Source organism: Trematomus bernacchii, unplaced genomic scaffold (genome assembly GCF_902827165.1).
Source record: "Trematomus bernacchii unplaced genomic scaffold, fTreBer1.1, whole genome shotgun sequence".
In the NCBI taxonomy this organism is placed as follows: Eukaryota; Metazoa; Chordata; class Actinopteri; order Perciformes; family Nototheniidae; genus Trematomus; species Trematomus bernacchii.
This window is the reverse complement of record NW_022987660.1, coordinates 590,844-607,449: the sequence shown is the minus strand read 5'-3', so window position 1 is coordinate 607,449 and position 16,606 is coordinate 590,844. Positions and strand designations below refer to the sequence as shown.

At 40.7% G+C, this 16,606-nt stretch overlaps 1 protein-coding gene across 1 annotated transcript in view; it reads left to right on the top strand.

The window, feature by feature from the left end:
• The window catches only part of arhgef37 (Rho guanine nucleotide exchange factor (GEF) 37), a 31,471-nt gene that overhangs the window by 2,299 nt on the left and 12,566 nt on the right, over positions 1 to 16,606 (top strand). Inside the window, exons 2-10 of the mRNA XM_034135427.1 lie at positions 820 to 1,226; positions 4,039 to 4,162; positions 5,314 to 5,461; positions 6,150 to 6,349; positions 7,180 to 7,310; positions 8,101 to 8,205; positions 9,658 to 9,771; positions 10,891 to 11,060; positions 13,604 to 13,751. Of these exons, the coding sequence (XP_033991318.1) occupies positions 831 to 1,226; positions 4,039 to 4,162; positions 5,314 to 5,461; positions 6,150 to 6,349; positions 7,180 to 7,310; positions 8,101 to 8,205; positions 9,658 to 9,771; positions 10,891 to 11,060; positions 13,604 to 13,751 (1,536 nt within the window). The 5' untranslated portion in view covers positions 820 to 830. The remainder of the gene's footprint in view (positions 1 to 819; positions 1,227 to 4,038; positions 4,163 to 5,313; positions 5,462 to 6,149; positions 6,350 to 7,179; positions 7,311 to 8,100; positions 8,206 to 9,657; positions 9,772 to 10,890; positions 11,061 to 13,603; positions 13,752 to 16,606) is intronic.

Sequence of the window (16,606 nt, the reverse complement as noted above, 5' to 3'; positions counted from 1 at the left end):
TAACGCTGCTTTCATTCTATTTTGAGATGTTGAAATTCTAGTATTGTTTATTTCTACTCTTTCTACTTATGTGCAATGTGTTGTTTTGTTGTTTTTTATGCTGCTGCAACGCAAACATTTCCCAAATTAGGATCAATAAAGTTCCTCATCTGGTTTCATTTCCCATCTGGTCCCCTCTGTAAACATTTGACACCATGCAGCAGCTGCAGCGATTGCCTTCTGATCAGATCAATAATAGGGTGACCTTATACCTTCTGGAGATAGCTGGGCTTTGCAGCTTCAAACTAGTGTCAAATGAAAACCAACGGGTTCATTTTCCTCCATGTGTTTCTAGACTGTGAATACCTAGAGGTTATTCATGTAATTACATGAGAGGTGCTTAACAATCTTTTATATAGACTGTTCTTGCACTTTTTATATTTGTATTCTCGTGCACTATTTCATCTGTTTTATTTGTTTTAGGTCCTATATATATATTCATGGTTCTCTGTTGGAGGAGACTTCAGTTTTTCATTTTTGGGTAAAATGATATTAAAGGTTCAGTGTCCGCTTTGAGACATTTTCTAGTTATTACTTTTTTTGCTGCAACAGTAAGAATTCAAAAATAATTGTTTTGTGTTTAGGTTTGTGGGAATTGAATGAGCCCAAATATACATTTTTCCTGTAGTACTATTTCGATTTCTAAATGGATCTTCTGCCAAAAAGTTACTATAAAAAGGCCCAGAACAAATGGTAGACTTCAGTTTGTCATCTCCGCTGTAGCTGCTGAGCACACGGTGAGAAAGAGTTGAAGTTGAAATCAGTGTTTCTCTCTCACAGTGATCGTCATCATGGAGGTTCCCAGGAGGCCTCAGCCCTCCTCCTTCACTCTTCCTCTCCCTAAACCATCCTCCTCTTCCTCTCCAACGATGAAGGAGAAGGACAGAGACGAGACCTTCAGCTCGGAGGAGGATGCCAACGTTTTTGTGGACGAAACAAACACTTCCACACATGTAAGACTTTCCTCTCAGGACAGTTTCTCAGACGAGGGGAAGAAGAAGAACACAGAAGAGGAGGAAGAGGAGGAGAAGAAGAAGAAGACGTTGGAGGAGGAAGCAGCAGATAAAGAGAGGGCGGCTCAGAGGCAGATATTGGCCGTCGAGGAGCTCGTCCAATCAGAGAGGAACTACCTCCGTCTGCTGAAGGTCAGCACGGTGACCATCAGGAGCAACCTCAACAAACTACAGGTACTCTTACACTGATGTACTGATCAGGGCTCACATACATGATAGTATATACTGTACACTAGGGGTGGGGGAAATAATCGATACAGCATAGTATCGCGATACTTTGCGTGGCGATATTGTATCGATACATGGACGCCAAGTATTGATATTTTATTATATAAACTAGTCATATTGCAAATCCAAATGACCCGGGCAAAGCTACCATCAAATTCTGAGCGAACTAAGAAAATAACTCGATCACCTACTTCCTGTGCAAAGACCTGCGTCCAATCAGCGCTGTGGAAAACAAAGGGTTTTGTCACATGTTAAAGGAACTGGAACCCAATATATCATGCAATCACATATATCAATATAGAATCGCAATACTATCGTATCTGGCCTTCTAGTCAGAGCGGAGCACGACTCCTAACTTTTCCCTGTGTTTTTTATATATCTGTTGTAATTTATTGTCTTTTATTGTGATTTTTAGTAATGTGTTTTTATGTGATTGTAGTATTTATTACATGTACAGCACTTTGGCCCGACCAAAAATCGCTTTTAAATGTGCTTTATAAATAAACCTTGATTTGATTTGATCGTGGCTTAAGTATCGCGATAGCATCGTATCGTGGGGATCCTGGTGATTCCCTTCTGTATAGTATAGTATAGTATATATGAGTATAGTATAGTATAGTATAGTATATATGAGTATAGTATAGTATAGTATAGTATATATGAGTATAGTATAGTATAGTATAGTATAGTATATATGAGTATAGTATAGTATAGTATATCTAGTATAGTATAGTATAGTATAGTATAGTATATGGTATAGTATAGTATAGTATAGTAGTATAGTATAGTATAGTATAGTATAGTATAGTATAGTATAGTATAGTATAGTATAGTATAGTATAGTATAGTATATATTATGAGTATAGTATAGTATAGTATAGTATAGTATATATGAGTATAGTATAGTATAGTATAGTATATATGAGTATAGTATAGTATAGTATAGTATAGTATATATGAGTATAGTATAGTATAGTATAGTATAGTATATATGAGTATAGTATAGTATAGTATATATGTGAACTTCCTCAGCTAGTCCCAGAGCTTTCAGACGAACAAAGTGAGTGGTTAAATATCTTGTTTCTCAGAAGGTGAACAGGTGTGTTTGGGGGAAACTACAGCTTCTACAGGTTGTAAATACTTTAAACACATCATAAAGTGTCTCTGCTGGGACATGTCTCCATGCTTTCATGTTCAAAAAGCTCTTTATTTTTCTCATACTGCCTGTGCTTTCACCCTCTGTCTCAAACCAGAGCCCAGTCTGCTCTGATTGGTTAGCTGGCTGGCTCTGTTGTGATTGGTTTACCCTGCTTAGAGATGTCCCGCCCCTTAGCCTATCACGTACAATGTGTTGAAGCGCTAGCCAATAGGAGCGCGAGTGTATTACAATGATTTCTCAATCCATTTTAGAGCTTGCTTGTTTATTTTTTCAGATTTGTTTTATTTATTATTGTTTGTAGCTTTTCATTACCTCTGATTGCTTCTACATTATCAGTAAGGAAATGAGTCCTCGTAGAAACACAATGGAGTCAGGGTGAGCATGGAGACGATAACACAGGAGGGAGCGGTGGATGGAGGGAAGAGGGATGAGTTGAAATCAGAAAGGAGGACAGGAGATATGAATGATCTTCTGATGATCTGTTAAAGGGAAGAGAGGATCCGTTAATAAGAGACACATTACATGGAGACGTGTCTGCAAATCACACGACAGATGGAGTTTAAATGTTATTAGAGACATGGGGATCGTGATGTAATGAATGGAGGACAACGGGAGAAAGTGCCGGACGAGAGAGAGAAGTCAACATGTGAATGAATGGAGTTTCTGTGAGAGGACAACGGCCCGTTTCTTTCCTGAGGCAGGGCTCACATTGTTCAGACTCTCCTTAGAAAACAATGGAGCCAAACAGAACGGCCATTAGCATTTTGGGCAGAAACGCATGCACATAGGCATTTCATCTGAATATGGGAATACATGTTACTTTTAAAGAGGCCCTCTTCTGCTTCTTGGAGGTTTTCCCTTTCCTGTGTTATCAGATCAGAAGTACTTTATTGATCCAATTTGGGAAATGTTCTCGTTGCAGCAGCATAACCAGACAAGGCATTGTACATTTATATATATTATATATATATTTTTGTTTTTTTGTTTTTTTATCGACCATTTTTACTCCGTAGCACTTTGAGTTTTGTTTACTCAAATGAAAAGTGTGCTTATGAACAAAATGTATTATTATTATTATATAGGTTTTAGTGCATGTCAATGGTTTGCAAAGGCTAAAATCCGGAACATAGTGACATCACTACGGAACACTCCCACTCCTATTGGCTAGCGCTCCAACACATTGTCTGTGATAGGCTAAGGAGGCGGGACATCTTTAGAGGTTGACCAATCACAACTTCACATTTTCCAATACAGACATAACGACAACTAAATAAATACAGCAGAATAAGTCCTCTGATATCGCACAGACAGTAAACACTAATAAGGACTTAGGGTCTTTCACGGAATCTTTGGCCATCTTGGACGCCATCTGGAAAATTACACATTTATAGTGGTCTAATTTAGGTAGACTTTCAGTATGTTATTAAGGACACCTAATACAAAACTGTAAAGAAACCTTTCAGTTTTTTGCGGTAATGTGGTTTCTTATCATGTATGCAGCCGCCTATAAGGAGTGATAACAGTGTTCATTTACACTCTGCCTCTTCTTTTATTCAGCCCGTTACATACTGAACATTGTCTCTTATCTTTGCACCCCAGCCTCCTCCAGCCGGTCTGGACAACATGTTCCTGTTCATCGAGGAGGTGATGGACGTCTCCAGCCGTCTGCTCAGCCTGATGGACCAGAAACAGCCTGAAGACCCTCTGTACCTGCAGAGCCTCTGTAAGACACTCACACATACACACCTGAAGCATATCAGACCCTCTGTACCTGCAGAGCCTCTGTAAGATACTCACATATACACACCTGAAGCACATTCAGACCCTCTGTACCTGCAGAGCCTCTGTAAGACACTCACATATACACACCTGAAGCATATCAGACCCTCTGTACCTGCAGAGCCTCTGTAAGACACTCACATATACACACCTGAAGCATACTCAGACCCTCTGTAAGAACATCACTTTCTATCAATCTGAAGCACATTCAGACTAACACTGAAACACATGAGCACATACTACAGAACACATACAGACAGAAAATGAAAAATACGAACATTTATAAAAAGTCCGATTTTTTTCAAAAAAGTGATATTTCTGTTGTTCTTTGGAAATATGTAAAAAGTCAAGAATTAAAAAAAAAAAAAAGGTTTTATTTCCGAGAAGAAATTGAGAATTTCGAGAAAAAAAAACGAAACTTTGATAAAAAGTAAGATTTTCTTAATTTCCAATTTTTCGAAATTTGGAAAAAAGTCAGAATCTTTCCAAAAAAAGTTAGAATTTTTACAAAAAAAGTTAGAATTTTTACAAAAAAAAGTCAGAATCTTTAAAAGCAGTTAGAAATATGTAGTCAGATTTTTTTCATCAACAAACCCGACTTTCAGACAATCTTCATGCCCTTTTTTAAATGAAATAAAACCCTCTTTTTCAACCATGGGGAGCTGGCACTCTATGGAAGAATAAAAGCCTGGGTTCAACAGACGCTGTGTTGAAGCTTAAGAGGAAGACGACCCTTTATTAAAATGAACATAAACACATTTGATTTGAGTCTATATTCTTAAGTAGTATTTTCCATTTGTGGGTCCAGAAACCAAAAATAAATACTGACAATTAAACTAAATTTGAGGAAAACTAAACGTATTTTCCTTTCACATACAGTCCCAGATACTGTAGGTTGAGCTTATTGGGATGAGATATTTTCAGATTTGCATAGATAACTTGATTAAAAGAAGACAACAGCTAATTATAATGAACTGGCATTTTAAAGGTAACTTCTATTGGCATCCTTTATAAAAAACAAGAACTGAATTATATTTCCTCTTAATGATGTTTTTTGAATGTGTTTTAAAGTGAGTGTATGTCCCCTCTCTGCAGGTGAGTCGTTCCTCAGCCTGTCTGCAGACATCGAGGCGTCTTATAAAGAATACCTGTCCAACTACTCTAACGTCACGGTGCTGGAGAACAGCTACAAGCAGAAAGAGATGCTGTGGGACGACATCGTGAGAGTCATCAAGGCCTCGGCGTACGTTATCCTGATTTTGATACGGCTAGTTAGTCAAAGAAATCTCTGCTTTGTCTCAAAAGATGGATTTAAATTGATCGTATTGACTTTAAAATAATCGGATTGCTTCCACGGAGAAAAAATGGTCCTACGTATCTTTTAAATGACGGCAGGAATGATCGAGGTTTACTGTAACGCTCCAGCCCTCTGTCTTTAAAGCGCTTTGAGATCCAGGAGATTAAGTGTCTTCAAAAATGAATATCCCAAAACTACTCCGCAGTGTTTTCTGACGTAGAAAACACGTTTCTTAAATTGACCGGACTTCTTACCGCGGATTGATACGACTGCACATAGTCACAGAGTCAGAGCATCAGTCCTTAGCAATGGCGTGCTAGCAAAAAAAGATCCACATGGACCAATCAGAATCGAGTATTCATCCAAGCAGAGTAACGACTGCACCTCAAACATAAAACCTAAAAAAACCTAACATGTAAAAGTCCACAGTGTTTTCTGATGGATGAAAACGAATGTTAGTTGTCCACAGCTGACGTTAAATTACCCCGGACTTCTTTCTGCGGATTGATATGACTGCACATAGTCCAAATTAGAATGTCCAAATTGACCAATTAGCATCGAGTATTCAACTAAACTGATGGATATAAACTGATCTTTGATATCCATTTCTTCCTGTTTCCTCTCCTCTCTTCAGGCCGGAGGTGAACGCCACGTCTCTGACTTTCTTCCTGGTGATGCCGGTCCAGAGGATCGCCCGATACCCTCTGCTCCTGCAGACCATCCAGAAGCACACGGACAGACAGCACCCTGCGTACGCCCTGCTGGAGCACACCGCGCACACCTCCATCGCTCTCAACTGCCGCATCAACGAGTACAAGCGCTTCAGGGAAGTCGGTGAGAAATCTACTTTTTATTTCTTTTCTTTACATAATATAAGAAAGAGTATTCACTGTGGAGTAAAAGTGCCTTTATGTGTTACCTGTGACGTTACTAGATAATATCGTTGAATCGAGACGTTTCTTTTCTGTTGTGAAAACAAAGAATTTTTTTATAATTAACACACTAATTTGCCTTTTTTCACTTTTTTTTCCTTAAATTTTACCTCGTTTTTCATAATTTGACTTTTTCTTATATTTTGACTTTTTTCTCTGAATTTGACTTTTTTTCCATAATTTTGAATTTTTTCTTAGAATTTGACTTTTTACTGAGAATTTCACATTTCTTCCCAGAAAGTTGACTTTTTTTCCTTAATTTGACTTTTTTCCAGAATCTTTACTTTTTTCTTAGAATTTTACATTTGTCCAACATTTTGATTTTTTGCAGACATTTTACTGAGAATTTCACATTTTTTTCCCCAGAAATTTGAATTTTTCTCCTAATTTGACTTTTTACTGAGAATTTTATTTTTTTATCCGTTAAATAACACAATTTGTATCTCTTATACTTGAATTGTTGTGTTGCTGTGATTATAGAATCAGAATAGGTTAAGTGCTAAGTAGGTTAACACATACAGTACACACTGCTTTGGTCTATAACATAAACTCAGTATAAGTGAATAAGTTGTAAGACAAGGATACAAAATAGTAAGTGAACATTTATCAGAATACAGCATATTAGATTTTAATTTGGACGGCTGTGCAGATTTTATAAAGAGGTATTGTTATTTTATAGGATGCTTCTGCCTCTGTGCTCCACATGAACTCTCCTTGTTTCTGTTCGTGCAGCCGACAAATACAAGAAGACCGAGACTCTGAGCATGAAGGACAAGATGAACCGACTGAACACGCACAGCATCGCCAAGAAGACCGCCCGGCTGAGCCAGCAGATCAAACACGAGACGGGGATCAAACCCAAGGTACGAGAGAACATCAATATCTGCATGTTGGGAGCTTTGAGTGGACTTTTCACTTTCAACATGCTCTGAAATGGGCTATTGTGCATAATGGGTCTTTTTTACTTGTGATACTCTAAGTACATTTAGTCACATTTTGAATTCAGGACTTTTTCTACGTTTGCTGAAGTGAAATATCCAGGTACTTCTTCCACCTCTATTATGAATCACAGATGCAACACTTCCGTATTCCTCCGTCTGAAGAACTGTCGTCGGCCTCTGAGATAGATTCCTCAGATAGACACGTCTAGTTAATGATCAGTGTGTTTTCTGCACAGAGGATAGATTTATGAGCTTTTATTGAACCTGCTGTTTGCTCAGGCTGATACACTCAGGTTACTCTGGGTGACACTGATCTGATCATGAGTTCACGTCCATAAAACATCCTCTCTCATCTCCTCTGCTTTCACTTTCAACACAATTTCATCTGTTTTTCCTCCACCTTTTTGATCGTTTTACATTTCTCAGGCAACATGTGGGTTGAAACTGCATTGCATACATGTAGAAAGTAAAGGAATTACTCTTTAAAGCTCTGCAAAAACCCATTTTCTATGCAATCATAGAGATGTTTGCTATGTTTCTTGGTGCAACCAAAGCCTCAGAGGAGCTCTCTATAATGTGTGTTTATTGAAATGTGAAAGCAGTAGAGCTCAGACTGTAGAGCAGTGTGTCTAGAAACCGTTCTTTCTGAGTGGAAAGCAGTGTTTCCAGGGGCTCTCAGGTGATTCCATGTATGCTTCCTCCCTCTGTGCAGCTGGTGGACGAGGAGTTTGACGCTCTGGAAGGTTCCTTCTACGTTCTGGAGCACGGCATCCTGCAGCTGCTGGAGAACGTGGAGACCTACCTGCTGCACCTGAAGGTAACTATTAACACAGTATGCCTGCTCCACCTGCAGGTACGCTGTGTTTACAGTCTCTCTATATATTCATGAGAGGAAACAGCTGGTCCTACATCCCATCATTAAGACCCCATTTACACGGGAACGCAAATGCAAACGAACCGAATACGATATCAAAAAAGTCTTCCGTCCACACGAGACCGCTCGAAAGCGCTGGCGATGCTGTAGTACATATGCCGGGCCTGTAAGTGGCGCTGTACTTCCGCCACAAAATACACCACAAGCAGCGAAGAAGACCCCCAAGCATGGTTGCCCGGTTGCCCTTCTGTTTATTCTCTGCGGTGGATTTAGCAACATGTTGTTCATGTAATTCTCCTTGTAATTCTCTCTTTTTTTTTTTTGTTATAAATTCTAACTTTTTCTCAAAATTCTAACTTTTTCAAATAAATTCAGAGATAAGGAAAAAATCTGAAATCTGATTTATTTCTCAACGTTTTGACTTTTTCAGTAAAAAAAACTCAAAATAAATTCAGAAATATGAATTGTTGTCAAAATAATAACCTTTTCAGAAAAAATCTAACTTAAGGAATTAAAATTCAGAAATGTGACTTTTCTCTCAAAATCATGGTGGAGGCATGGGAGTGGTTTCAACTTGAACCCTGGATTGGGAGGTGGGGGAGGAGGGCAGATTTAAAGGTGTGACGCTGCGCTGTGATTGGCTCGTGGGAAGAGAGACGAAGGTGATGGGAGTGACACCCCCCGATCACTGATTGAGGGCTGCCGTGTCTTTGGCTTTGTATTTTTGTATTTTATTATATATGTTTATTGTTGGACGAGCTCAGGTCAGAAGAATGTCATTGCCATTTCTAGCCTGTAGCTGCTGAGCATCTGATGATAACACCTTTGAATCTTGATTGGAGGGGAGAGAGTGGCGAGATGGAAATATGTGAATGACGGATATAAAGACGCTCTTCCTGGTTGAACTAAAGCTTCATTTATTTCTGAGCCATGTTTCTCTGAGTCTCTCAGTGTGTAAACTCTGCGGTCCAGACAGAGGTTTCTGTGTGTCGCTCCACACTGACATTATCCCCGTTTAAATCTGTTTTTCCTCTTTCCATTTCCAAACATCAACATTATCCCCTCTGATCGCCCTCAGCTTTGCACGCTCTTATGTCCTACTTGTGTTGCCAGCTTTATCAACCTTTACTCGCCAAATAAGCAGTTTTCAAGCTTTTTAATGAACATTTAATAAGTAATCACACGTTATAAGATGAGAAACTAGCCATTTAGATTACCAATAAGTGATTAGTTTATCCAAATAACTGCTTAGCTGCTGCTGTGTGAGTGTAGTCTGTGAAGAGCTTTGAGGGGTCGAGGAGACCTGATGGAGAGATTTATAAGAACAGAACATTTAGCATTACTTAAAATCAGACATCAGGGTCTAACAGCTTCTTCTTCTTCGTTGGTTTTCAGGGCTTCCTGTCCTGCAGGACGGAGGACTTTGATCTGGATCTGGACGGAGAGAAAGCTCCGATCTGCTACAAGGAGATCTCCACGGCTCTCAGGCAGTGGATCCTCCCCACCTTCGTGAGTATTTCAATACTCTAACTAATGCCATAGTAGAGAAATAATGAAATAAAAGGACATTTGATGTGTGTTTGATATTTTTAGTGTACTTCAATACACCTCTTTATGAAGAATACACACCCTAATAGTCTGACATAATACCTATACAACATATAAGATTAAAACTAGCATATGAAAATGTCAAAATACAAGCTGACATGCATTTAAAAAATCATTTTACTTTGACTTCTTACATTTTGAACACAAATACCTGTACTTTCTACTTCTTACATTTTGAACACAAATACCTGTACTTTCTACTTCTTACATGTTGAACACAAATACCTGTACTTTCTACTTCTTACATTTTGAACCCAAATACCTGTACTTTCTACTTCTTACATGTTGAACACAAATACCTGTACTTTCTACTTCTTACATGTTGAACACAAATACCTGTACTTTCTACTTCTTACATGTTGAACACAAATACCTGTACTTTCTACTTCTTACATTTTGAACACAAATACCTGTACTTTCTACTTCTTACATGTTGAACACAAATACCTGTACTTTCTACTTCTTACATGTTGAACACAAATACCTGTACTTTCTACTTCTTACATTTTGAACCCAAATACCTGTACTTTTCTACTTCTTACATGTTGAACCCAAATACCTGTACTTTCTACTTCTCACATTTCCCAAACAGGCTGGTTCCTTTAGTTTGAATGTGTGTTTGGTGGCGTGATCATTATTATTTAGAGTCATTGCGTGCCTATTGATTTGAACACGATCCGTGTATCCATCATTTCCTGGTCTTCTCTAAAGAAGAGGGACCAATGAAAACGTTGTCATGTTGCCGTTGTTCAGCATGGAAACATTCATTAGCTAACAATGACATTATTGTTCTATTAATATAAAGGGAGGTCAGGTACTCTTTAAAACAGCTGCTAGTTATGGGTACTTTTTACTGAAGTACATTTCAAAGCCCTCTTTACTTTGACTTGAGTAAAGAAGTTTAGTCAGTACTTCTACTTTCACCAGAGTATTTTTAAACACGAGTATCTGTACTTCTACTTGAGGAAAGGATGTGTGTACTTCTGATGATGAGCGTTACTCTCATATATGTCCCTTCAGGAGAAGAGGATGAGGAAGATGATCCTCGCGCCCCTCCTCTCTCTGAAGGACCTCCTGCTGGGCCCCAGGAACCTGATCAGGAAACGTCTCGACAAACTGCTGGACTACGAGATGATCGAGACCAAAACCACGCTGAGCTACGAGGAGCAGGGGGTCGTCAACACATACAGGTAGTTTAAGTTTAAGTACGGATAGAAAGAAATTGATAAATGTAAAAAATATGGTTTTATAAAGTTGATCCAACTCTGAAAAGCAATATCTTTGTCCCTAACCCCTCGCTGCTTCTCTCTTGCCCCTTTCACACCAACGCGGTTCCCGTTCTAGCTCCGTGCTAGAGCTTTTCTGGTTCGGAACCGGTTTTCATTTTCAGCTCCCGCTCTGTTCACACCGCCCAGAGCCCGACTGGTGCTGCCGCTGCTGCGTCATGATGTCACCGTTTACATCGCTGATTTTCTCCCCAACGGAGCTCACCTCACAACAACAACGGGCCGGGGACTGCGTCGGGTCGATGATCGTGTTGCTTTTAATCATACGAAGCCAGATTAAATTAAATAACGACTTCTCCAACCTTATACTTTTCTCCAGAGTGCCGTGGTTCATTGTTTATTAATGTGTGTCAGCGGCATTTAGCGACCGCTGCAGTGCTGGCTGCTCTTCCACGGGAGTGTATTCTCCCGTTAGCTCCGGGTTAGCTCACACGGCTCTAAAGTATTCACTGTCTGACTGTCACACAAGCAGCTGATACATATCCCCAGTTCCCCTTAAGTGAATGTGTGTCAGTCTGAATTGACGCTGTTTGGCATCACAACGCTGTTATGAAAGTTTCTCTGGTATAACATGGGTGATGTTAGCATAGCAACCGAAGCTAAACTGACTACATGCTAAGCCGTTTTCTACAGGCACATTTTACCGGCGTATTTTTCATTGTGATTCTACTTGTGATAGTCGGACATGACAACCTGTGCAGCCCATGTATTGATTCCATCCGATAGCTGCTATAATAACAAACAAAACGTCTGCCTGCTCTCCACAATGATCAATAACAGCGAACGGATGGTCAAAGTAAGGTACAAATAAACAGAATCACACGAAGCCTGGTTAGTGTTGCCTGACTTTATAAAGCGTGTTTTTTTTTTACAAGTGTGTGGTTGCGTTCTAGTCACTTTGCTCAGCACTACTGCTGGTTACAACTTTTATTTGCCGTACTCGCCTTTAACTGTTAGCTCAGGTTAATCTTGCCCCCCTCCGACGTAAGCGTGACGTATGCGGTTCTTGCTTCTAGACCGACAATTTTTTGGTGCTTGAAACGAACCGGATTCCGGAGCTATGACGCTGCTCCGCTGCGGGGTGAACAGGAAAAACCGGTGCTTTTCAGGCTCTAGCTCCGAACCGGCGCTGGGACCGCGTTGGTGTGAAAGCCTCATCAAAGAGGATAAACGTTATTTCTAAAACATAGTTATCTTCTGTCGTGGCGTTTTAATCAGTTTCTACATTTAATGTCCACTCTCCTCTATCAGGGTTGTGGGTTATGTCGCGCCTCTCTTTGTTTCCAAACTAACTTTGCAGAGATCGTTGTATCGTTGAATCACATCAGATGTATTCTTTGATCAAGGCGGCATACAAACATGAAGACAAACGTCCTCGCTTCAAAGTAACTTCAAGTTCTCCGTATCAAAACAGAACAAAAAGAACACGGTCAGAAGACTCTACCGCTTCCCGTCTAATCACAAACTCAGCTGTGAACCATGTTCCTGCCATATATAGGCATATAGACATGCACGGCATACCTGACAACAAACAAGTGAGGCTTAAATTAACATCTTTTAAACCGTAGTGCGACTCACGAAAACAAATAGTTAAGAGTTTACTCTAAAGCCTTATATTATTAAGCAACACATTCAATCCATAATGATGAAAGGAAAAAGGCTCTAATGGCGCGTTTCCACTACAGCACGGAGCACGGTTTAAGAGGGCTGTGACGTCAGCGGCCCGTTTTTGGTTGCGTTTCCACTTGGCCTAGTACCGGCCGGCGGGTCCTAATTCACAGTTTTTCTGGCCTCATAAAATCGTGGGTCTAGGGCCAGAGACAACGAGGCTGAGTCGGGCTGAGTATGCTAAACTAGAGAGAGGATCGCTGGCAAGGGGGCTACAACTACAACAAGATGGACATATTTGACCGTGATTTAATTGTAATACACGTTTCAAAATGATGCCGAAGTAACAACATACTGATACCAGTTAGTAAAAACCATGAATTAATGCTTTGTCAAGTCTGCAGACAGACGGGAGGCGAAAAACCTTTTAAAATGCTTGTTTTCTAAATGGAGATTGGCTAAGCTAACGCAGTATATGCTCCGACCGTCCACACTCACAACAACGGCCTATACAGACATAAATAAAGCAGCGACTGTATTCACCATGACACAGGCAGTCTGTGGTTTGTACTTGTTTAACTTTTGTCTAGTTTCTGAACATATATGAGGAGCTGTGAGCTCTGAGTGCTAACAGCTAACGGCTGTGTTGTTTTTCTGGGGTCCTCTGAAGATGACGTCACGGCTCCGCCTACACTGCGTTACTATAGATACTGCCCCAGTTCCTAAACTGTAATGGAAATGCGCCATAAAGTGAGCCAGTCCTAACGAGGCCTAGCCATACCGAGCCAGGCCGTGTAGTGGAAATGCGCCATAACACCACCCTCCCTGTCTCTGCCCAGGACGATGAACACCCTGCTGCTCTCTGAACTGCCTCAGCTCAACAGCCTGGCTCTGCAGCTGATCTGGAGTCTGCTGGGGTCGTTCAGCTGCGTTCAGAAAGACCTGGCCTCTGACATGGAGACGCTGTTCCTCAGCTTCGCTCAGCAGGTAACTATTTAAAATACTTTATTCATAAGGGTTGCAACAGATTCAAGAACTATCAACATACTACTAATAATAAAACGGTGCACTAATAGTGGAGTGAAAGAGCAAATTAAACAACAGCAACAAAGAAGCTGTACGGTGAGGAGCTCTTTGTTTACCTCACTGTCTTCCTGTCCAGTTATTCTCTATTTAAAAGTCACCTTTTCAGAAACAAGGCATTGAGGGTCGTAACATTTTCTTTAAAATGTTATACATAACAAATTACAAAAATATTCAAGTTTTTTTTAATCCGAAATATCTTTTTTCCCTATATTTATACTTTTTCACAGTGGATAGCAAAAGTATTTACAAAACAAAAAGTATTTACATCTGACGTGAATACTTACGAATACTTAAACATAATACAGGAAAGCTTAGCTTATATACAGTTTTACATACATTTTTAAATAGAATAGAATGGGAGGGATGAAACCCTCTCTAATGGTCTCACATGCAGAGCACACAGTGACATGTGTTCTCTTTTAACCCATCCTAGAACCAGGAGTCTAGTACCAGGAGTCTAGTACCAGGAGTCTAGTACCAGGAGTCTAGTACCAGGAGTCTAGTACCAGGAGTCTAGCACCAGGAGTCTAGCACCAGGAGTCTAGCACCAGGAGTCTAGTACCAGGAGTCTAGCACCAGGAGTCTAGTACTAGGAGTCTAGTACTAGACTCCTGGTACTAGACTCCTAGCACCAGGAGTCTAGTACTAGGAGTCTAGTACCAGGAGTCTAGTACCAGGAGTCTAGTACCAGGAGTCTAGTACTAGGAGTCTAGTACCAGGAGTCTAGTACTAGGAGTCTAGTACCAGGAGTCTAGTACTAGGAGTCTAGTACCAGGAGTCTAGGAGTCTAGTACCAGGAGTCTAGTACTAGGAGTCTAGTACCAGGAGTCTAGGAGTCTAGTACCAGGAGTCTAGGAGTCTAGTACCAGGAGTCTAGTACTAGGAGTCTAGTACCAGGAGTCTAGGAGTCTAGTACCAGGAGTCTAGTACTAGGAGTCTAGTACCAGGAGTCTAGTACCAGGAGTCTAGTACTAGGAGTCTAGTACCAGGAGTCTAGTACTAGGAGTCTAGTACCAGGAATCTAGGAGTCTAGTACTAGGAGTCTAGTACCAGGAATCTAGGAGTCTAGTACTAGGAGTCTAGTACCAGGAATCTAGGAGTCTAGTACCAGGAGTCTAGTACCAGGAGTCTAGTACTAGGAGTCTAGTACCAGGAGTCTAGGAGTCTAGTACCAGGAGTCTAGGAGTCTAGTACCAGGAGTCTAGTACTCGGAGTCTAGTACCAGGAGTCTAGTACTAGGAGTCTAGTACCAGAGAGTCTAGTACTAGGAGTCTAGTACCAGGAGTCTAGTACCAGGAGTCTAGTACAGGAGTCTAGTACCAGGAGTCTAGTACTAGGAGTCTAGTACCAGGTCTAGTACTAGGAGTCTAGTACCAGGAGTCTTAAGTAGTACTAGGAGTCTAGTACCAGGAGTCTAGTACTAGGAGTCTAGTACCAGGAATCTAGGAGTCTAGTACCAGGAGTCTAGTACCAGGAGTCTAGTACTAGGAGTCTAGTACCAGGAGTCTAGGAGTCTAGTACCAGGAGTCTAGAGCTGTCGAAGCTGCTGGGACTCCCAGCAGCTTCTACTGAAGCCTTCCGAGTAAATTGCCAGAACGTCAACACCTCCTCATCTCCACCGCTCCCATGTTTTATTTTGTGTTGCCATAAGTTAGTCTCTCTGCGTTTGTGCGCTGGGCGAATGCTAATGCTAATAATGCTAATGCGAGGATAATAAAATGGCGGGTCTACAAAACATTTCAGAGTTTTACGGGGCGTGGTTTGCAATTCGCCCAGCCAATCAGAACTGGGGCACTTTTTTCCCCCAGGAAAGTACCACCTCTCAGCAGGCACTAAAAATAAGGGGTACTAACGGAACTAAACGCGAAAAGTACGGGGAAAAGTACTCCGGTGTGAACGCGGCTTAGGAGTCTAGTACCAGGAGTCTAGGAGTCTAGCACCAGGAGTCTAGCACCAGGAGTCTAGTACCAGGAGTCTAGCACCAGGAGTCTAGTACCAGGAGTCTAGTACCAGGAGTCTAGTACCAGGAGTCTAGCACCAGGAGTCTAGCACCAGGAGCAGTGGGCAGCTATTGTACAGCGCCCGGGGAGCAATGGGAGTGAAGGGGGAAGGGGGTTGTCCGGTGCCTTGCTCAAGGGCACCACGGCAGGGCAGGAGGTGAACTGGGACCTCTCCAAGTAGAAGTCCACACTCCATATTTTAAGTCTGTTCGGAGACTTGAACCGGCGACCCTACGGCTCCCAGTCCAAGCCCCTACTGACTGAGCCACTGCCGGACATAGTGGCAGATATGTGATTGCACCTGTTATTATTGCACATAGTGGTGTTGTGGCACTTTATTTACAGACATGATGAGGTTAAAGCAGAACAACACATAAACATGTTTGCCCCAGAGAGGATAAAACGTGAATGACTTTGGTTTCATTTCTACAGATCTTTCCCTGTCGACATGAAAATGTATTTGATTGTTTGATTTTATATTTTGGGATGTTTATATTTTATGTTTATGTGCCTTGTTTTAACACGCTTCTGTTTTTGTATATTTTGTATATTTCTGGTACTTTAATATTCATTTACGACATTAATTAGTTTTCACATACAAAGGCCCCAATAAGGCTGTCAGTTCTGCACATATTTTATTTCTATGGCTAGAGTTCAACCATATTCAATGTAAATATTGCTATATTTTTTTATGTTATTATAGTTTTCGTGCATGTTTATGTATTTGTCCCAAAAACACGGAGACAAATTCCTCGT